The sequence below is a fragment of the Anguilla anguilla genome, chromosome 10 (genome assembly GCF_013347855.1).
Source record: "Anguilla anguilla isolate fAngAng1 chromosome 10, fAngAng1.pri, whole genome shotgun sequence".
Lineage (NCBI taxonomy): Eukaryota > Metazoa > Chordata > Actinopteri > Anguilliformes > Anguillidae > Anguilla > Anguilla anguilla.
This window is the reverse complement of record NC_049210.1, coordinates 11,625,208-11,645,180: the sequence shown is the minus strand read 5'-3', so window position 1 is coordinate 11,645,180 and position 19,973 is coordinate 11,625,208. Positions and strand designations below refer to the sequence as shown.

At 40.4% G+C, this 19,973-nt stretch overlaps 2 protein-coding genes across 9 annotated transcripts in view; one reads left to right on the top strand and one right to left on the bottom strand.

The window, feature by feature from the left end:
- Positions 1–2: 2 nt before the first annotated feature.
- On the bottom strand, positions 3–12,268 carry LOC118206236 (annexin A4-like). Its single transcript, XM_035378632.1, has 13 exons — positions 12,150–12,268; positions 9,756–9,805; positions 9,056–9,143; positions 6,522–6,616; positions 4,364–4,477; positions 3,854–3,944; positions 3,580–3,659; positions 2,647–2,703; positions 2,451–2,544; positions 2,060–2,155; positions 1,299–1,357; positions 877–999; positions 3–227 (listed from the first exon to the last, which is right to left on the bottom strand). The coding sequence occupies exons 2-13, from the start codon at positions 9,762–9,764 to the stop codon at positions 168–170; spliced, it is 966 nt and encodes a 321-aa protein (XP_035234523.1). The 5' UTR covers positions 9,765–9,805; positions 12,150–12,268; the 3' UTR covers positions 3–167.
- Positions 12,269–16,266: 3,998 nt separating this feature from the next.
- Positions 16,267–19,973, top strand: part of LOC118206161 (AP2-associated protein kinase 1-like) — a 45,485-nt gene continuing 41,778 nt past the window's right edge. For all 8 annotated transcript variants that reach the window (XM_035378430.1, XM_035378431.1, XM_035378427.1 and 5 more), the window contains exon 1: positions 16,267–17,656. In XM_035378430.1, the coding sequence (XP_035234321.1) occupies positions 17,497–17,656 (160 nt within the window). In that variant the 5' untranslated portion in view covers positions 16,267–17,496. The remainder of the gene's footprint in view (positions 17,657–19,973) is intronic.

Sequence of the window (19,973 nt, the reverse complement as noted above, 5' to 3'; positions counted from 1 at the left end):
AGTGTTGTTAAATCAATTTGATTATATTTTGGGTTTTAGTCACGTAACATTGGGGGAAAAGGGTTACTTTATCAAACGTATAAATGCATGGCCCCCGGAACAGCTGAGTGAAGACGCGGAGAGCACCGATGCAGGGCCTGAAGGTCTCAGAGCTTCTCTGCGGTCCTCTACTTCTCCGCTCCACACAGCTCCAGGAGGATATTGCGGTAATCACCTGACACATCAGACTGCCAGTAGAAGTAGAAAGTCAGTCTAGCATCCGCTCTGTGATGAGGACTTAACAATTTATCATGTATGCTAGTTACACCTGCAGCAGTGAAAGATTTTCATTTTTGGTGAACTTGGTGATCTTTTTACTACAATTTTTTTTACTGTACATTTACGTCAATATTTCAGTTACCGTCATTTGTCATTAATTATCACAAACTTATCATGACATGTTACAGATTGCACCACCAATGCATTGGAGCAGATGCAGTAAAATAGCTAAGTATTCCTATACAGTCACAAAATATTGTGCATAAGCAGTCAAAAAATAAGACATGCCGTGAGCATGAATAGCGAAGGCCTCGCTGCACACCTTATTAAGGAATGTAATGTATAGAATGTAATGTCACTCTTTATAAAGTGAGAGACAACCAAGCCGCAATTACAAAGACACTTTAACCAGCTCAATATACCAAGCACTTCACAGCTCTAACATGTAGTTTCTGAAAGACTGCAGGTGAAACTTTTATAAACATTAGTTGACTTCAGAGCTCCCTGACCATGTCAGACCCTGTTTTTATTTTCTGAAAGTTTCAAGAGCCCTCTTGATGAATGCAGTGCTCTAGCTAGTTCTGTAAACTGGGTGATATATGTGGAGCAGTAACTTGCCTTGATGAAGGAGTACAGGGTCTTCCCATACTTCTTGAAGAATTGCTTCTTGATGTCCTCCATGTCAATTTCAGCCCGAGACACCATGATTCGGATCAGGGTGTCATCATTGGTACCCATACCCTACAGACAGGACCATAAAGAACTGTAAACTTCTCTCTCTCTCCACTCTCTCATTCTCTCTCTCTCTATCGACCCCTCCCTCTTGGTCTCTCCTCACCCTCTCTCACCCCCCTCACCCACTTTCTCTCACCACTCGCTCTTTCTCTTTCTGTCTGTCTCTCTCTCTCTCCATGGAACTGTCAACTGCTCTCTCTCTCTCTAACATAAATTCATATTAATATTTACGTTTGTATTAACACAAGAAGGCAAAGTAAATTAAACAAATACAAATGAGCATAAAAATATGTATACAGAATTACCTTCATGGACTTGTACAAACGCTCAGCAAAGAATGTTGGTCTGCTTCTGATGCAGCTGACTGTAAAACAGAATCAAGCACAATATCAAATCATCCCACTAAAACAAACACAAAATATCTGTCCGTTCAATGTGAATTAATAGATCAACACTTGCCATATATTCCAGGCCTGTATAATCAAATAAGTTGCTTCAGCCAGAGAGGGTCAATGTTTCAATATACAGTATAATGTTTCAGAGAATACAGATAACATGATATTTCAATTTCAGTGATCACTGTGGGCCACAGAAAGCTTAATAAAATCAAACTCTCAAGTGAAAGCATGTATTGACTGGATATCAAAATAACAGAAAAGAGACTCCATTGAGAATTTCCCTAATTACTTTGTAAGCTTTTAGCTCCTTAAAGATATGGATTAGACTTCACAGAGAGCTTTGATGAGACGTGAATGTATTTTAGGCAGAGCTCTGCGTCCAAATTTGGGGGTGGTGGGGGGAGGGGGTGTGAGTTCCTAGTGTCCCCGTGGCAGTTCCCTGAGGCAGAAGAGCTTTCAGGCACAAACAGTCCCAAAACAGCCCTTGGACACAAAGAGATAATGTAGCTTATGAACTTTTAAGCAGGAAATGATTAAGTTACTCTGCTTTCATATGTGCACACTAAATGTCTTTTGTCATCCACCTATATAGTGGTTGAGTCTCCTTAGCCTTTTCCTCATTTCTATAGTCTACATGTTATACACATTTAAACGAAATTGGAACCGACCAATTGCCAGAAAGACGTCTTCTAGGTTGCCTGACATCTCCCTCTTGATGCTTTCCTCAATCTCTCGTCCAGAGATCTTCTTGTACTCCTCAAATACTGAAGAAAAAATAAGCACATACAAACACTCAGTTCTTTGGTCCTAATGTCTTCACCACACAGTACCAATAGAGTCACTTTCTCATTTCATTTGGAGAATCATTACCACCAGGTGTCAGTGTAGCTCCTGTAGTTTCATTCTGCTTAGTGTTTTGTTGGGAACCATTGGCTATCATTTTAAACATATAATAAATAATAAGAACAAAAACATTATAACCATCATTATTATCATTAGTCTGTGTTTAGTGTGGTGAGATGGGCAGACAGTGCTTGGTGTGCGTGAGACGGTCGTTACCTCTGAGCAGATGTTTCCTGCTCCTCACACACAGCACAGACAGGAACTTGGCCTCGTCTGTGCCCCAGCAAGCCTCTCCTGCCTCGAACATGTCCTATGCACAGCAACAAGGTGTCATAGCCTGCCTATGTGTCAGAGTCCTGCAACCACAGTCCTGCAATCTCCCGCTGCTTTGTCTTTGGGACACAATACTCACCTTGGCGTCCTTCACAGCTTGAGCCTCATCAACCCCATCACTCTTGTCACGCCCGGCCTGTCAATCAAAGGCACAGATATCAGCAATGTTAGAGAAATAAATGTGAAAATACACATGGTGTGTGTGTGTGTGTGTGTTTGTGTTTGTATGTGTTTGTTTGTTTGAGTATACCGAATGATTTGCTACCACAGATCATACTAATCAGCATGGAAAGTAACTACCTTGTAAAAATATATTTACTGTTTCTGTTTTTCAGTAAATTATGTCAGCGAGGTCATTCTGGACCTTTTTGGCCAATTAATTAATGAATAAAAAAATAAATAAATAACTTCCTTGTACATCCCCAGTACAGATCAGAGATCATCGCCACTGAAGCACCCTGATAATTCAAACATTGTATCCAGCTAATTAGCTTGCTAGTTGTGTTTACGTTGCCATGCTATTCTTTTTATGATGTTTGATACAGGTAAGCTATATTTTTATTGCCTGTTTGTTCTGCATTTTCATTACACTGTACAATTCATACACATAGCCAGTGAAGAGCTCTGAAAAATGAAGATGAAAATAAGGTAGCTAACAGGATCATTTTACAAGTTTTTTCAATGGAATTATTTTAACATTTCGTTCAGCAATATTAAAACCATCACCATAAGTGATGGAAACGGTAAGCTCAGTAAGGCTGAACAGTACCGGAGAGGATTCTGAAAGGCTGAAGGACTTGCAGTGCCAGTACAGTATAATTTTCCAAAATTTTCTGAGTAGATTGTCTAGAGGAGACTACAAGGGCAGATACAAAGGTAGTTGCTGCATTCCTGGGACTCGTGACTCTACATGCACCAGTAGAAATCTTTAATACTGGTCGCTGAGGTGAGGTGTTGCAGCAGGGAATTGTGGGATTGTGTATGTGAGTGAGTGGTAAGCGTCCATCCTCACCGTAAGAAGTGACACCAGAACTCTCTGGAACATTCCGGAAGTGTCACCGCAGATGTCATCCTCCAAGCTCTCGCCATATTCTGCACAACGGAAGACAAATTATTTATGCACACATTCACATACGTATCATAGCGTTATCACAAATTGCTGTCCATTACAAAACATGAAATGTGAATTATGAAAGCAAATTAGTGATTCATATATCTGCAATTATTCCAAGGCTGAGCTGGGTTTGGTTTATTAATTAAAGACGCCAAATACTGTCAGGTTGTACCTTTCTTGTAAGCTTCAGTGAAGGCCTTGATTTCTTCATTGCTTCTAGAAGCCAGAATTTCAGTGAGACATGCCTCATCTGTCCCTGCACCCTGTCAGACAATAACAGTGAAAGTGGTATCCTCATCACCAGAGTCTGGAGAGAGTGTACAAGTGTACATTCAATCCCATGTATCAATGTCATCACTGTTATATGAACCTAAAGGACACTGTCAATCATGATTGAAAATAAGATGAAATCATCTGCAGGCCCTGCTTCTCAGGGGCCTTCCATATCCCATCTGATACCATACGTTCTGAGGCAATACTGTGTCTCTGCATGTCAGTCTGGCCAGTTGAAGGTGAACAGTATGAATTCTCTGTATATACCGCACCTCCCTCTCAACAAATTCAGTAAAAGATATGTCCATGTTTGCTTCCATACTGTCTTGCCGTTGACCCCTTAATAGTTTGAGGCTTGGCTGTAAATGTCTGAGACTGATGTGATGGGTCATTCCCCTTGACCCCTGACCTTGATGGCATTCCTCAGCTCATAGGCGTCGTAAGCAGGTGCGGTCATCATCAACCCCACGACCACCTTCCTGAAGTTCCCTGACAGCTCACTCTTCAGATCATCCATTATGTCCTGGTGGAGACAGAAAGACACACACAAAGACATACACACACACAAACACACACAAACACACACAAAGACACACACACACACACAGCAAACTCTGAGTCCTTACTTGCTTAGTTTTCTGAGAAAAAGTGCAACAGCGTTCCACTCAATATGATGGTAATGTGTGAATAAGACTGGAATTTGTATTAACTGTTGGCATCCCCAGCCAGAAATACAAGGTTGTATGTGGCTTATTATGGGAATTGCATAATCCAATCAGACTGCAATGAAATTTTCTGTGCTGTGTAACACATTTGTGCAGCTCACACAATGGATATGGCTAGGCCCGGATTTAGTATCAGAGCTGAGAATGTGAGAATGTAACAAGCTGCACTTCCCATATACCATGATTACACACCTCCATCCCTTCAGCTCAGACCTAGTCCTTGTGCTATCAGCACAATCACACCTATTGTACTCAGAGAAGCCGTATGTCCAGCCCTCTGCGGCCCAGTTAACTGCTGTGGTGTGTCATGGGGTGTTTGCACAAGGAGATGGTGAGTGGGAGGTATGAGATCAATGAAGACAGAGGGCTAGTACCACTGCTGCGTGCTTATCTTGAGGGTGTTATCCCGGAGATTGCAGAGAGTTAGACAGAATGGAAAAGGCTCTTGGATTCGTGTGGAAAAAGGGACACTTGGAATGTTTAAGGAACAGCTGGCCCATTTTGGTACATACTCTGTGGCACGGTGTTAATTCAACTCAGACAGTGTTCGTTTAACCCTAACAGTCCCAATGAGGACTAAATGTTATCTGTTAAGAGTTAAATTAACACTGGATCTTTTGCATTACAAAACACTTCAAAAGCAATTTACTGTCTATAAATTTAATCTGATGGAGGACTCAGTCAGCAATTCAATCAATATACTGCAAACTACGCTAAAAATAACCAGCCTAAGCCTTCGATCCCCAGGAAAAGCACTGTGAAACACTCCACACATCAATTTTTTAACAATTCTCCTCTCGCTGTTATCTTGTAAGTTCAGTTCAGTTAGATAAAACTTGTTTCCCTTCATGGATTTAATCATAAATCATTGACTCATTGATGACCATGACAGGCATAGCCTGTTACTTTATAACTCTCTTTTCACCCCCTTCCTCCTGGTACCGACATACAGTATAATTCATTGTTCTGATTGTTTTGCCAGTTAGTCATATATCATTCCTGGTGAGGCAGATGTTGACAGGATCGATATGCAAACCTGCCTCCGTACTCAGTACAATCACTGGTTCTGCATTAGACTTAATTATTAACCCCCAGCTCACATCGTACAAAGGGGAGGGTACAATATCTGACAGTATTCTTTTGTTTGCATTCAGTGAATCTCACGACACTTCTTATCCATTATACACACCAATGGTCTTCCACACATAGTTTTCCCATAGTTCTTCCATAAGTACCAATAACCTTTCACAGTGGTCTCGTGTTAGACATGGGCATTAGGGGTAGAAGTCCACCTCTGCAAAGGCTTGTCATGTTTCTAGGGCAATGACTCTCTCACCCACACCTTATATGCTCAGTGCTCACGCAACAAGATTTCAGTTGAACTTTTCACAGCATTGCTTGCCTACAACCAAAAGGCTTGACACAAATTCTCCAATACTGGTCATCAGCAAAGGTCCAACAAAAATAATCCAAATGTAGTTTTCTCTTTGGTAAACACATACAATGATTGTTGGGCTATTTTATTGCATCATTATCTGGCCAGTAACTGAATGATATGCTGACTGGTAGTCACATGCTTGGTCATATTGCATATATTTTTCCAACCAATTCTGGTAGATGACATAGGAGCAACATGACCTTGTGCAATTACTGTAACTCTGGAAAAAAACATAAGTTTGGGAGAATTGAGTCAGAATGCAGAAATGGACTGCTGCTTTATGATGACTGGTTGCTTATATATTAGTGGTATGTGATTGGTTACAGCAAAACCAACATGAGTCGTTCACAATGTGCACCAATATCCAACAGTGGATGATGTTACATTTAAAGGGCATTTCTCACCTTCCCAATCGATCTCTTGAAGTGGTCTTTGATTTCCTGCCTCTGATGAATGGTGCGATGTGCCAGGATCTCAATGATGGAGGCTTCATCGGTGCCTGAGAGGAAAATATCACATTGATGCCACTGTAGCTACACATGTGAAGCAGCCTCCCTCAAATACTCCATTGGTTCAAGGTTACATCAAGGTACTAGCTCTAATAGAATGGCTTGAGTTAACAATTGGATACATTTTTATCACTTTGAGGTACAATTTAAGAATAATTTACACTTGTAAAACCATTAAGTTAAAGTAAAATTTTAACATTGTATGTTAAAGATTAAAAACCAATACGTCTGAAACTGTAGTCTGAGCAGCATTCGAACCTTGCCCCTTCACCATCTAACATCATTCAGTCTCAGTAAAGGAACCTCTGTGCACCAGTCTATATACCCATTACGGTGCTGTTCATGTGATCTCTGCTACAATGGCCTCCACTATGCTGTCTACAGTAAATACGCCTCACACTGGAATCAAGTGCAATCAGTTAGCATCCATTAAATAAGTCAGCATGCCAAGCCTGGTCTCAAAAGGTACGTGTTACAAAAACAGGCTTTTACCGAGTACCGCAAATTCCTGAAGCTCTGCTGTCTTGAGGGTGTTCTCAACTGGAGCCTCTGAATACTTTCCAAGCTTCAAATTTTGAATGTTTCTAAAATGAATATTTTATTTTATTTACATTTCCAAGGGGTGTCATAAACGATATTTGTTATGACATTTCATTTATTTATCCCCTAAACAATACTAATGCTTTTCTCCAGTCTAATTTTCCTACAATTCACACCGAATGTAATGTCTATTATGTACCTGACTCTTGAGGTTTTGCCAATAACTGTTGACTTTCCCCCAAACCCATTTAGTGCTGCAGAGCTAATTTTTTCCCCATCTCCATGTAATAAACAGCCTGCTCATTATCTGTTAGTCATTAACCAGAATACACTGCACTTGTCTCGCCATTTGTCTGTCTGGGATTTTATCTCAGGAACGAGCAGCCCATTCATTTTACTTTCATTTTTGCACATGGAACAGTATGTCCATGGCCCTATTGTCCTCAAAAATCAGGATTTTATGCATCCTAATCATTCATTCATTCGCTGAAGCCTGTGTACAAGCATGCAACATCACTTGGGGAGAGGGTCTGCAAACCTTTCTCAAGATGTTTTATAATCTTTTATAATTTAAAAGGAATATATTATTATAGTTTTGCTTTTTATATTTAATTTGAAAACAATTCATTCTGTTTTCCTGGGTCAGGCCATCTGATGTGTGATGACACATTTTGGCAAGGGAGAGGAGGTCATTCCAAGTTTGTTAAGTCACAAAGGGATAAGATTTATGGCATGTCACAGAGGGGTTGAAAACAGCCAACACTAAAGTCAACTCCACCCTGATGCTGTCTGTTTGTTCAAAAGGAGTAGAAAATACTGCTAAGTAAAGCAGGCCAGCAAACTGTGCCTTATTAAAGTGAATACTGTGGGGGAAAAGACATTGAATAGGGATTTCTGCTTTGGATTGCACACCATGGGACAAATTTACCAAACATTTTCGCACTAGCAAAAGGTTATACAGTATAAACAATCATCTGACACGCTACATTACTCAAAAAAACTACCTTTCCCTATTCTGTTTGCTTTACCCTAATCTGTCTGGCTGCAAGGCTGGACACATAATGGAGGGGACCCTCTTCCCTGTGACAGAAGCATAATAATCTGCAAAAGTGACCTCCATGTCCTCGCTCCTGATTGAATTTGTTCTCTCTGTTGTGTTAAATACAGTTGATCCTTTTGGCAACCCTGGAGGACACTGGCATCTCAGGCAAATGCCCACAAATGGTTCTCCTCATATCTTTCTCATTATACTCATCAGGTGAGCTTGCATGGCTCTGTCTCAAAGCCCACGGCCAGGGGAGCCTGCTGGGATCCATGCTTATTCACCATCTGTTTTCTTTGTATGCAGAGTCCCTTGGCTCAACAGTATCCTCCAGTGGCTTCTCCTACCACTGCCATGGTGATGGTACACAGCTTTTCCCTCCTATCCAAGCCCTGATGTGCATATTACCTCATTCATTCAAGCTTACCCTAATAATTTTTCGAGTTGTACGATTATCCAGCACCTAAAACTCAAACTCACCAGAAATGAAGAGATATATCTACCAGCTACATCCACCCAGACTCCCCCCCCCAGAATCTCTCTATTACTCTCAATAACAAGATAGTGTCCACATCTCAGAATTTTGATGTAGTTATGAACCAAAATCTAAACTTAACTGCAACAGAACTGTCAATTTTTTGTGTGTATTATCCATGAAAATCCATCCATTTCTCAGTATGTGCTACCTCACTCTTTTGTACGTCACTCTGGAAAAGGACAACTGCTAAAACCATAAATGGTTGTAAAAATTCTGTATTTTCAGTCTCTTTCTATTATCGCTCTCGCAAAAAGTGCACACTTGGTGCTCAATGATGATTATTTTCACCGACACAATGGTGTCACTCACCAGCCCCTTTCATGGCCGCTCTCAGCTTCTCCACGTCTTCGTCAGGATGGAACCTGGCAGCAGCTGTCACTGTTCCTCGATTACCCTTCTGTGGAGGCACACAAAGTGACACTCGACCCCCAAAGGACTGAGCTGCGGTCACACGGGGGCGCACCCAAGACCCGCAACGCAGGGCAGCACACCGCAAAAAGTACAGAGGTTCCACATCATATAAATACATAAAGTTTAAGGGCTAAGTGACAAAATAAAGTGAAGTGAAAATGTTGAAAATACTGTCAGAGGTAGAGCCACACTGGCTTTGTTTTGAATGGAAACGCAGAGGCTAAAGGAATATTCACTTGCTCATACATTCACTCTGACCTGAGAGAATATTCAGCACGTGGTGCTGCGATATGCAGTGGAACTACAATGTTTGTGTTTTTAATCCAAACCTCACAGGAGACAAGCAGTATTGTGCATATAATATCCTGGGTCAACTCCAACTCACAGTTTAACACAAAAGCAATTTTTTTATTTTATGTGATCATTCATATCTTTTATCTTTAGATCATTTAATAATCTTTCAGGAGTTGCTTACATGAAAGAAGTGAGAGAAATTGTGACCATGAACTCCGCTCCAAAAACTCAGTTTTAAACTGCTGATGGCAAAGGCAACAATGACATCAGCGAACACTGAAACATGTACTGTGGGGGGACTTACCGCTGCCATGGTAACAAAAAAAGGCTACTTCAAAGGTCAAGATGAGGGAACTGAAATCGGAAATAAGACCAATTAGTCTGGGTGAAACAGTGCTGATCCTGCTCTCTCACAAATATTTTTAGTTTTAAGTAAGGTGCTAGTGTAACCCAGACTTCTATTCAGTGCCTTCACAATCTGATTAATTGATTTAGAATAATGAATTTAAACAGTAATCCTCTAACAATTTTTATTACGTTACATTGTTCCAGTTTTCGGTCGCCATAATGCAACCACTAATGTAAAACAATGCTAACCATTTGGCATAGGGGAAATGCAAAACATACCTGCAATTACACCACACAGGCAACTATGGCTCTGTCTTTTGCCCTGGCCTTTAATATCAGCATACCTACTTAAACAACTGACCATCTCAACATCCACTCCAATCAACAAATTGTACAGGCATCAGATTCCTGCCTGGGGCTTTTCCCAATTCTGAACATCTGATAGATAATGGAGTGAGCCTTAGTGAAGATGAGATGGACACACTTTCCTATGTGCAAACAATGAATGCCCATAAATCACTATGACAGCATCTAGATTGAATTGACTAGACACCTTGAGTCCTCACTTAAAATTAATGCGAATGAACAGGAAACAAGACCCAATGGATTCTTTATGAGCAATTCATCTTCCCTTCAGTAATATGAACAGACGACAAGATCTAAACCAAATTTTACTTGTGAAAATTACATTGCAAAGTGAATTGCATGTGAATAGAAATTATTACACTTCCTTTACAAATGTAAAATGAGTGTAAACACTGAACAAAGAAAAAGATTATTTGCAAACTGCACCTGTGGTATGATGTCATCTTCACAACGTTTACACATATGCAAACTTCTTACAATATCAGCATAATTTACAACAAGGTGCCTAGCTTGCTGTACTGGCAATGTACTGTTCGTTATAGTATGCTATATTGACACAGCATTGATTTGTATATTTTTATTTGCATTTCTTGAACAGTCATCCTTGTTTCGGGATTCATTTTTTTCGAAGTGCTCAGAGCCAACTAACATACACTGGTGATCGCACTTGGTGGATTGACTAATTGATCAATCGACTGAACGTTATTGATATATTCAACTTTTAAAGAAAACATTGTAGGTCTCTGAAAAATATTGCATTGTTACACACCTGCAGCACTGGTGATGGCCTTCTCAGGTAGGAAAAAGACATTACTGCAACTTGCAATAAACACTACAGTAGGGTTGCGCTGTAATACAATTTTGTGGTAGCTGGGCAGGGCTGAAATGTGTCTTTCAGTTATTGTTGATTCAGAAGTCATGTTCAATGACCCCACTGATCATTTGTATAGAGTCCTTCAAACTTCTAAGGCATAGGTGTCAAACTCCCGTCCTGGAAGAACGCAGTGTCTGCTGGTTTTTGGGGTTCTTGGCAAAAGTGGTACATTTAAGTCATTAATTGGCAAAGAAATCCACACGCCTTATTCTCAAAGCCTTAATTGGCGCCTCAGGAAGGTAACCACAAAAACCTGCAGAAATTATGGCCCCCTTGGGATTCAGTTTGACACCCCTGTCCTGACTGAATTATCCTGGGATGCTCAAATAAATTAATTGTAATAATAGATTAGATTTCAAGACAGAATTTGCATGGAAAGTCATGCAAACCTCCCAACAAATGTTTTACAGTCTGCATGCACTGTGTATTTCCAGATCATTCTAAACACCTGGTGTAGGACTTTGAAAGTATTTAAAACCTTCAGTATCTGGGTGGAGATGCCGGATGAAGCTATAGTAATGAACAAAAGTCTCCTTGTGCATACAAAAAAATGTTTTCCCTCACCTAGGGAATTAGAAGGGCAAGAGAGTGAGCGAGACTACTTACTTCACATGTATGAAAACTTAAAAACGTGCTTTCATTAATAACCCAAACTGATTTTCACAAAACAAGAAGTAGGCTACAATCCTTTTTTGCAGCTTTGATTTGCAAAGCTCTGACACCAAAATAATAATAAGCTCGTAGTACTGTAAAATCTGAACATAAGCAAAGTAACCAGGTCCGTTGCAGAATTAATCAATTTTTTCACAAATGCAAGACACAAATAGGCTACACCAAAAGAAGGCAGTTTAAAACTAACAGAAGAGGGACTCTTCATGATTGGCCTACGGTCATGGCAAAATTATTAAACTTCTTAAAATAGGTGAAAATGTTTAGGCTGAATAGAGTTTACTAATTACAGACATTTTCATTTGAATACTACGCTCAGTTCGTTAATAACTGGACTGTTCGATACTTGCTCCCTGACTCTTAAAAACGAACCTTAGGCTACTAAAATGTTCAGGAAGTTGTTAAAGGAAAAAAGGTCTAAACGAATAGCTAAACACTCACCTTCGCCAGTCCGGAACGTCTCCTATAGAACAGTAAAAGCTCTGGGATGGATGCAAAGAAGGACCACTGGGTTTTATGAGCAATACGAGGTGGGTGTGTTACGTTGACGTCTCGAATTACATTTCCTGCTTGTAATCGCATTTGCTTACTGGCTTGAACGTTGTTTAAATATTCTGCCTGGGAGCAAATCAAAATTTTTGGTGCACCAACACAAATGGCCATATACATTTTTTTTCTCTTGACGGCTTTCTTATCATCTGGGTAGCCTACAATAAAATGTCCATATGTGCCCATGTTTTTTAGACAAATATTATCGCTAAACTCCACTGGGGCTTGGAGCTTGATAGGCCGCCGCCTACGTGTTTATGCAAAGCATCTTCACTGGAAGCGCAGGTGCTCCGCAAGCAACAGGTCTGATGCTCAAAACCATCAAACTCATTGTTGGTGAACGTAAACCTGTCAGACAATGATACCGACACGACTTACCAAGAAAAACTGTCCATTATTATCTTTTCTCTCCATTTATTCGATTGCAGGCTACATCTTTATACATTTGGGATACAGTTCTTGAAGGCTAAAGAATGGAAACTTTGTGGAAACGGCTTGTAGGATAATGGTATGATGCAGAGTGGCAAAAACATTTCTGTATAACCTAGTAGCTGCTTTAAAGGAGGGGAAACTAAAATAATGTGCACGTTTTTGGTAGGACATCTTTAACTAATTTCCCACAGAATAGTCCCTCAACATTTAGGAGTAAACAAGGGTGTGCCAGGATTGCTGCGCTCCACTATCCTTGAGGACGAGTTGAATATTATTCACGCCCGTCATGGTTAAGCGAGCTTCTTTGCTTCACAGTTTTCGTTTACTGCGGCTGATTTCCTTGGACATTGTAGGTTAAACCAGCATCATAGGCCTACTTTAATTAGTTTTCCATTCATCTTTGCCCTATGCCAAAGTGCTAAAATTAACTTATATAAAAAATATAGTTTTAATCTGCATATGTTTTTATCTGTATAGTTTTAAAGTAGGTCCTTGATTAAAATGACTTGAAATGGTGTGCAATCTAAATGTTGTTTACTACCATTGAGTTTCTTCCATCTTGTCTTTAATAGGGTAGTAAATTTAACAAAAATTGTAGCCTGTTTTTCAATGAATAAAGTATGCGAAAGGACAGTCCCAAATATCCAACACTGTTGACACCAGAGTTGTCATATAGCTATAAGCTTGTTAGGTCTATGCAAATTTTGATATACAATAAAAATAGCCTGTGCATTTGGGCGACACATTCAGTATAATGTCGCAAAAAGCAATCACCCTGTTCCCCGTTAATTCGTTCATCACCCTGCTGTGTAAATTCGTCACCATGGTAACAGGCAATATCGAATACAGGACCAACCATAGTTGCAAGAATTAAAACGACTCCTTTATGCCATTTGGTTTAGCCTACTTGCCTCAGCACAGATATTTTATGGCAAACCTATGGTTTATGTTTTGGCCTGGTCTGAACATTTGGAAAGAGATTTTTTCCCTTCATGAAGTATTGATGTCCCATCATTTACAGTGTGTCATTGTAGTAAGAACATATTTTTTAGTACACACCAAATTAATTGACATAAATTAGCTGTAATTATCGGTTATCAGCCACTGCTGAGAAATGATATCTATATTGGTAAATATTTCGATATCAGTGCATTGTTAATTTAGGCTAGCATGGGCCTACCTAGTGCTACATAAAGTTTATTTTAAGTCGTTGAATTATCTCAAACATAATAATAATGATGATGATAATAATAATAATAATAATTGAGTTTGAGTACAGAATTTATTAAACAGAAAGTAAGAAATGGAGCGAACTCAAGGCATCCAGCACTACAAATTCTCAGTAATATATTTATATCTGGGTCATGAGGTAACACAGCAACAAAAAAACCTGTCTTTCACTTTTAAATTAAAACATTGTTCTAGCTCTGTCCACCTCAGCAATATTTCAATAAGGGAAGCTGCCAGCAAACAATCAGATTGCCAAATGACTCTTCTTCAATCATAGAAAAATCAGATGAACAATGTGTATGTTGTGAAACAAAGATTGGCATCTGTTTATTGCTAAACAGCACTAACCATGGCAGAGAATGATGGGCATTGAACAAGTAATGTGTGGCTATAGCTACCATAATTTAACTCAGTGCGGTATGCAGTAATGGGTTTTGACCAGTCTGCAGTTTTTCATGTAGAAACGCAAGTTGTGCAAATAGCTGTTGGGAGAGGAATGACTTTAAGAGATTTGTTAGGGGAAACACATTTAACTGTATACATGATGCAGACAATAAAAAACTAATAAAGAACAATAATTTGAATAACTTGAAGTATTCATTAACATGGGGATACTGTGTGGCTGTTAAGGCACTCTTCCAGTGTACGAATGGGCCCAATAATGGAAACTCCAAAGTCCCTGAATAGCATATTGGACCACCATGTGTAGCCAATATTGCTTGTATGCATTGTAGTATAATCTATTGTTGTCTGGAATGCTGGAGGAGGAATGTGACACTACACTTTCACAAGAAATCAATCATCCCATCCTAAGGTACACTTCCAGAATATCCCATAAATGCATGATTGTATACAGATCTGGTGACTGATACGGCCATGGCATATTTATTATGTAAGTGTTACACTCCTTAAATCACAGGGGAACTGCTCTGTACCTGCAAAAAATAAATGCCTTAATGTAGGGTGAAGGTAATCACTCAGTACAATTGTATAAAATTCATATACAAGGATATTCGTGCACTCAGACCATGCTAGGAAAATATACCCCACCTCATTATGTAGCCTTTCACCACTGGAACACTTTTGTGTTTTATTTGTTTTGTCCAGAACATGCACAGATGTGTGCAGTCTGAACTAATATTCTGACACTATAAATGTGTAATCTCATTCATAATTGCTTTTACATGAGAAAACGCACAGTCGTAATAGTTTACGATTTGGAACTTCTTTGATTAGGAAGTTTCTGTTCACTGCAACAAAAAATTGAAATATTGGTATATTGGCAGCACTCATCTCACAGCAAGAAGTTCCTGGGATCAAATCCCAGCTTTGGCCTTTCTGTGTGGAGTTTGCATTTTCTCCCTGTGTTGGCATGGGTTTCCTCCAGGTACTCCAGTTTCCTCTTACAGTCCAAAGACATGCAGGTAGGCTAATTGGAGACAAGTGGCAAGTAAAGATATGTACTGTCAAGATTAAAATATCAATAACAGACTTCAGTTGGACACGACTGACTCAACAACCTCATTTGATTTGTACCCTTGGAGATTACTACCAAGTAGCTATAAAACAAACCCCAAAAATGAAATTTCAGTGACGCTCTGATGATGTAATGAAAAATACAATTGGAAAAAATAGTAATACTGTCATCCAGCCATTGTGGAAGATTTCAAACGTAGTGCAACAGCGACCTCCTCAGGAATGTTGAAAATTTTGTTAATATTTTTAGTCAATGAGATTTACAAACCTGCTGACAAGAAACCTGCAGGAAATCCAGTCGCACAAGGATAGCAGCTAATTAAAAAATGCATGGTAACACCCTTGGACATGTCATTTGCATGTCTGTACACATGTAATGTTACTGGATTTGATTTAGCCAAATAGCGTAGACTATTATCTTTTTTTGCTCTGGTCATCCAAACCAAAGAAGAATTTAGAACACTTTGCAATTACAAATGATGAAGCAGATAACCATTGATTCGTACTAAGGTCACGAAAGAGATGCAACTTCTAAAATAAGTATGTGCCTATTGAAATACATAGTTGGAATTTAATTAAAATTTATTAATTTCAACTTAAATCACGATTGTTTGAAAATAAATGTCCTTTACTTTAAATGAGACAAGATTGTGTCGCGGTTCATTGTAAACCTGTTCACAAACGCCTTGTGCGTCATGTTCAGTGAGACAAAACCAATCTCGACAAGCAATAAAAATAAATATCAACTACCCTGAAAATAAATACAGTTCTTTTTTAATGATGTTTTATCTCTGTTGTAATTAACTGAAAATAAATGATGTATGAATCTTTTTTTATCGAAGGGAGTTGTAGTTCTCTCTATCTTCTGGAAGTGAGGGGGTTGTCTGACCAGTGATCGTGAGTGTCTTTTCCATGGTCTTTTCTCCTCCCTCTTCCGTATCTTCGTACCCCGAAGCGGGACTACAATTACCAGGTTTCGTAAGAAATTTGCAGTAATTCAGATTAGTGTATTTATTTTTATTTCTCGACTTTGGCAACGTCCATAGCAATTTTCTGCGGCGAAGATCAGTTGGACGCGGGTTAAAATGCGAAGTATAGACGTTATATCCCCCATTTCCTGTGGTGTAGCATTTCCTGGTACGGGGATGAGCAGCTCAGCTGTTTTTTAAGGAGAGCAACCAGGCATTGAATTAGCTAGTTATCAATACCAGCAGAAGGGAAGGAAATACTCAAAGAAGACTATATATACAGACTGTTCAAATGTCACATTGAATGGAAGTACTGGATTAAGATGTGTCCAATTACAACATTTGCTGCCAGCAACTGTCCAAACTGGAGCTGGATTTTTTAGCTAGCTAGCTAGTTAGCTAGCCACATAACTAGCTAATCATTGCAGCGGTTTTTTGCTAACGTTACCTTTGCTGGCTAGATGACATGCATCTGCTGTTTTATTTATTAAGGCACAATGGATGCAGATGATTCAGTGTGCTTTTAAACTTAAAGGAAAGGAAATATAGCTGCAATCACGTAGAATCGCTGCTAGCTAGTCGAGTGACTTATTCATTGGTGAGCTAGCCATCTTGCTAAATGTGTTAGCTTGCTAGCTGGGTAATCATCACCATCAGACAATCGAAGCAGCTGCGGCTTTAACCCGGTTAGATGTTTATATTATTTTTATATTTTCTTATTGATTTTTGCTTTAGATGTAACAGCCAGTTGGTCAACTTGCTTGCTAACTGTCTTCGTGGATCTGAGGGGTCTGATCAATTTAACCTTGGTTTTGATTTGGTTTGCTGGTGACAGGTATCATTATAAAGGGATAGGACTGACAGTGTGGTATTGACCTCTGTTTTATGAACTGGTACTATACAGTGTTTCTTTGTTACTTTATTTTACTTGTTGTAATACAAAGCGTTACTCCATTGGTAGGCATTACTACCTAGCGTTACATAGCCTGTCTCTGTGGCATCGCTAGCTGGAACGCTAACGTTGTGTTATTTTGACCACAAACGCTTCTGAAGCTGGCGGCTGCGAGCGATAACCCAATTGTCGGCAACTTATTTTCTTGATAATTGAGGTTATTTCCCACATTAACGAAAGAATGAAGAAGTTTTTTGATTCTCGACGCGAGCTGGTCAGCTCTGGGCCTGGTTCTGGAGCTGGCGGTGGAGGCAGTGGGTCCAGTAGCGGTGGCAGTTTCATTGGACGGGTTTTCACAATCGGGAGGTACCAGGTCACCGTGGACGAGACTCTCGCTGAAGGTAAGGTAATGTTAGTGTTACCTTGAACTGTGCTACTTAACGTTTTTGTTTATACTGTTCGTCCTGTTTAAATCGGCTCATGTTTTCTCTCTCCATAGTCAGAGAAGTATAGGCCTATTGAACTTGGAGTGCGTCGAGTGGGTTGCTTGCAAGCTTAGCTGTATTTACACTTGAATAGTGTTAGCAGTGAAAGTGATAGGCTAAATGTTATTTTGTAGTGGTGTTGATGAAGCAGCTCGGTAAATCAAATGAAAGTGTTATGAAAGTGTTAATACTTACCACGTAATATATGACCTGCTTGCTCGTGGTAGGTATTAACTCTTTCACAACACTTTCATTTGATTTACCGAGCTACTTCATCACCACGACTACAAGACAACATTCATCAATTTCACTGCTAACACTGATAACAATGACATTTCTTTAGTTAACTCTAAGTCAGCTTATTTCATGTTTTATCACGTATCGCTATCGGGTGAACATGTACACTTGGTTAACGATCAGTCAAACTAAGATGTTCTCCAATTTTTGGAGGTTATGACGTGGGGGTTATGTTTACAAATTATATGATTATTGATTATCAGCCTGGATAAGAGTCATGTATGATGTACATTTGCCAGAAGAGCTCTGGACCACTGGCTACAATTGCTTGTCATCATTTAAAGGCTGTGGCTTTAGTTTCAGGTGCAGCCTCCTGGATCTTTGTCAGGCTTTGTAAATTGTGAATGGCAAACCATGGTAATGGGGAGAAGTAGTGAAGTGGCAAATAATATGAAGGGTTCCACCAAACCACTGCACTTAACTGCTTGAATTGTGTTATGTTGTCAAGTACTTTGCCGGAATGAAATCTTTAGGCGTCAATGACTTTTATTGTTAATTGACAGGGGGGTGAATACCCCCTGCACTGGACTTTGCAAAGAATACATGTTCACCATATCACTTTTTCCAGAATACTTTTACCTATATTGTAGGGGCCTGGGCTCTATAGACTTGAAAGAATAGTTGTGTGCTTGAATTGTGCGCAGGATTACTGATTCTTGTTATTTGACCTCAAACGAAATGGTTGCATAAAATAATATAGACCTACAGTAGAAAATATAGACTGTTATAACAGTGTTTTTCTGCGTCAGTCAGGCAGTCAGTGTCATTTAAGTTGGGACTGCTAATCAATGACCCTGATTGGATGATGATGTTGGAAGAGGACGTGAGCAGTGCGTTTCCTGTTTCTTGGAGAAGGCAGTGAGCTGCTGGCAGTTGCTGCTTGGATTCCCAAAATGTCCGCCGGCTGGGGCACATTGCCTTCCGCTGGACTCATTATCCCTGCAGCGAGAGCACTGTCCGTCCACACTCCACTAAATCACGCCGCTGAAGACCAGATTACTCACCCTGTTTCTAATGAGCATTCTGGACTCTAAAGTTCCAGCCCTGGTGTGCAAACACCCCCGCCCCCCCCACCTTTGATCTAAATATCTGGGGCTTTATCGTTGTAACATGCAAGAGATCACGTTTGGCTGAAAGAATTCAGATGCTGCTTCAAAAACACTGCAGTTTGCCAGACGGTTAATTGAGCTCAAATCCTAACATGGAAAGGCTTGCTCCCGGCAAGTCTTGGAAGGTTATTTGAGTAAGAACAGCCTGAACTGCAGCCATTTCCTTCAGTATCCTCCTTTGCAGATATCGTGCGAGGCGGTTGCGCTTACGCTCCTTGTTGCTGTTAACAAATCGGTAGGCCTCCCCATTAGTCCCCAACACCTACAGTATCACCCCCTGGGGTCCCCCCCTCAGCCAGTGAATCTCACTTCCCGCCACGCAGCAGGTCAGGTGATGCATGGCCGTGCTTTCTGGGGCCCCTTCCTGTTGCCACGCCAATGGTTAAAGTGTTTATTTTTCCGGTCACCCGATGTGTGCGCCACCGCCGGCAATGTGCTGATGCTGCCTCATTTCGTCCACAAGTTAACCCCCCCCCCTCCCCCATGCAGCTTCAGGGCCATAGGCTTCCACACCTGTTTTTTTTTTTTTTTTTAAATGGTGGCTGTGTTAATCCCCCCTCGCCTTTGAGCCTTTGCTTCTTTGCAGCTGTCACCTCAAAGAGAAGGCCTTGCTTTCTTACACAGGGCAGAATGAGCGTTCTGTTTTGATTTTGCGCGGAGGGCTTGGGTCCCCGCTGCCGGAGGAGCCGTTAGTCAGAGAGGCCCGGCGGAGGCTGGGAGCAGAATGGGTCGCCCTCAGCATCTCCGGGCTGCCGCGCAGCTCCTGCATCACTGTAGTGCTGAGTCACTGCTCTTCCAGAGCTCGCAGGAAAAGTGCGGACGGGGGG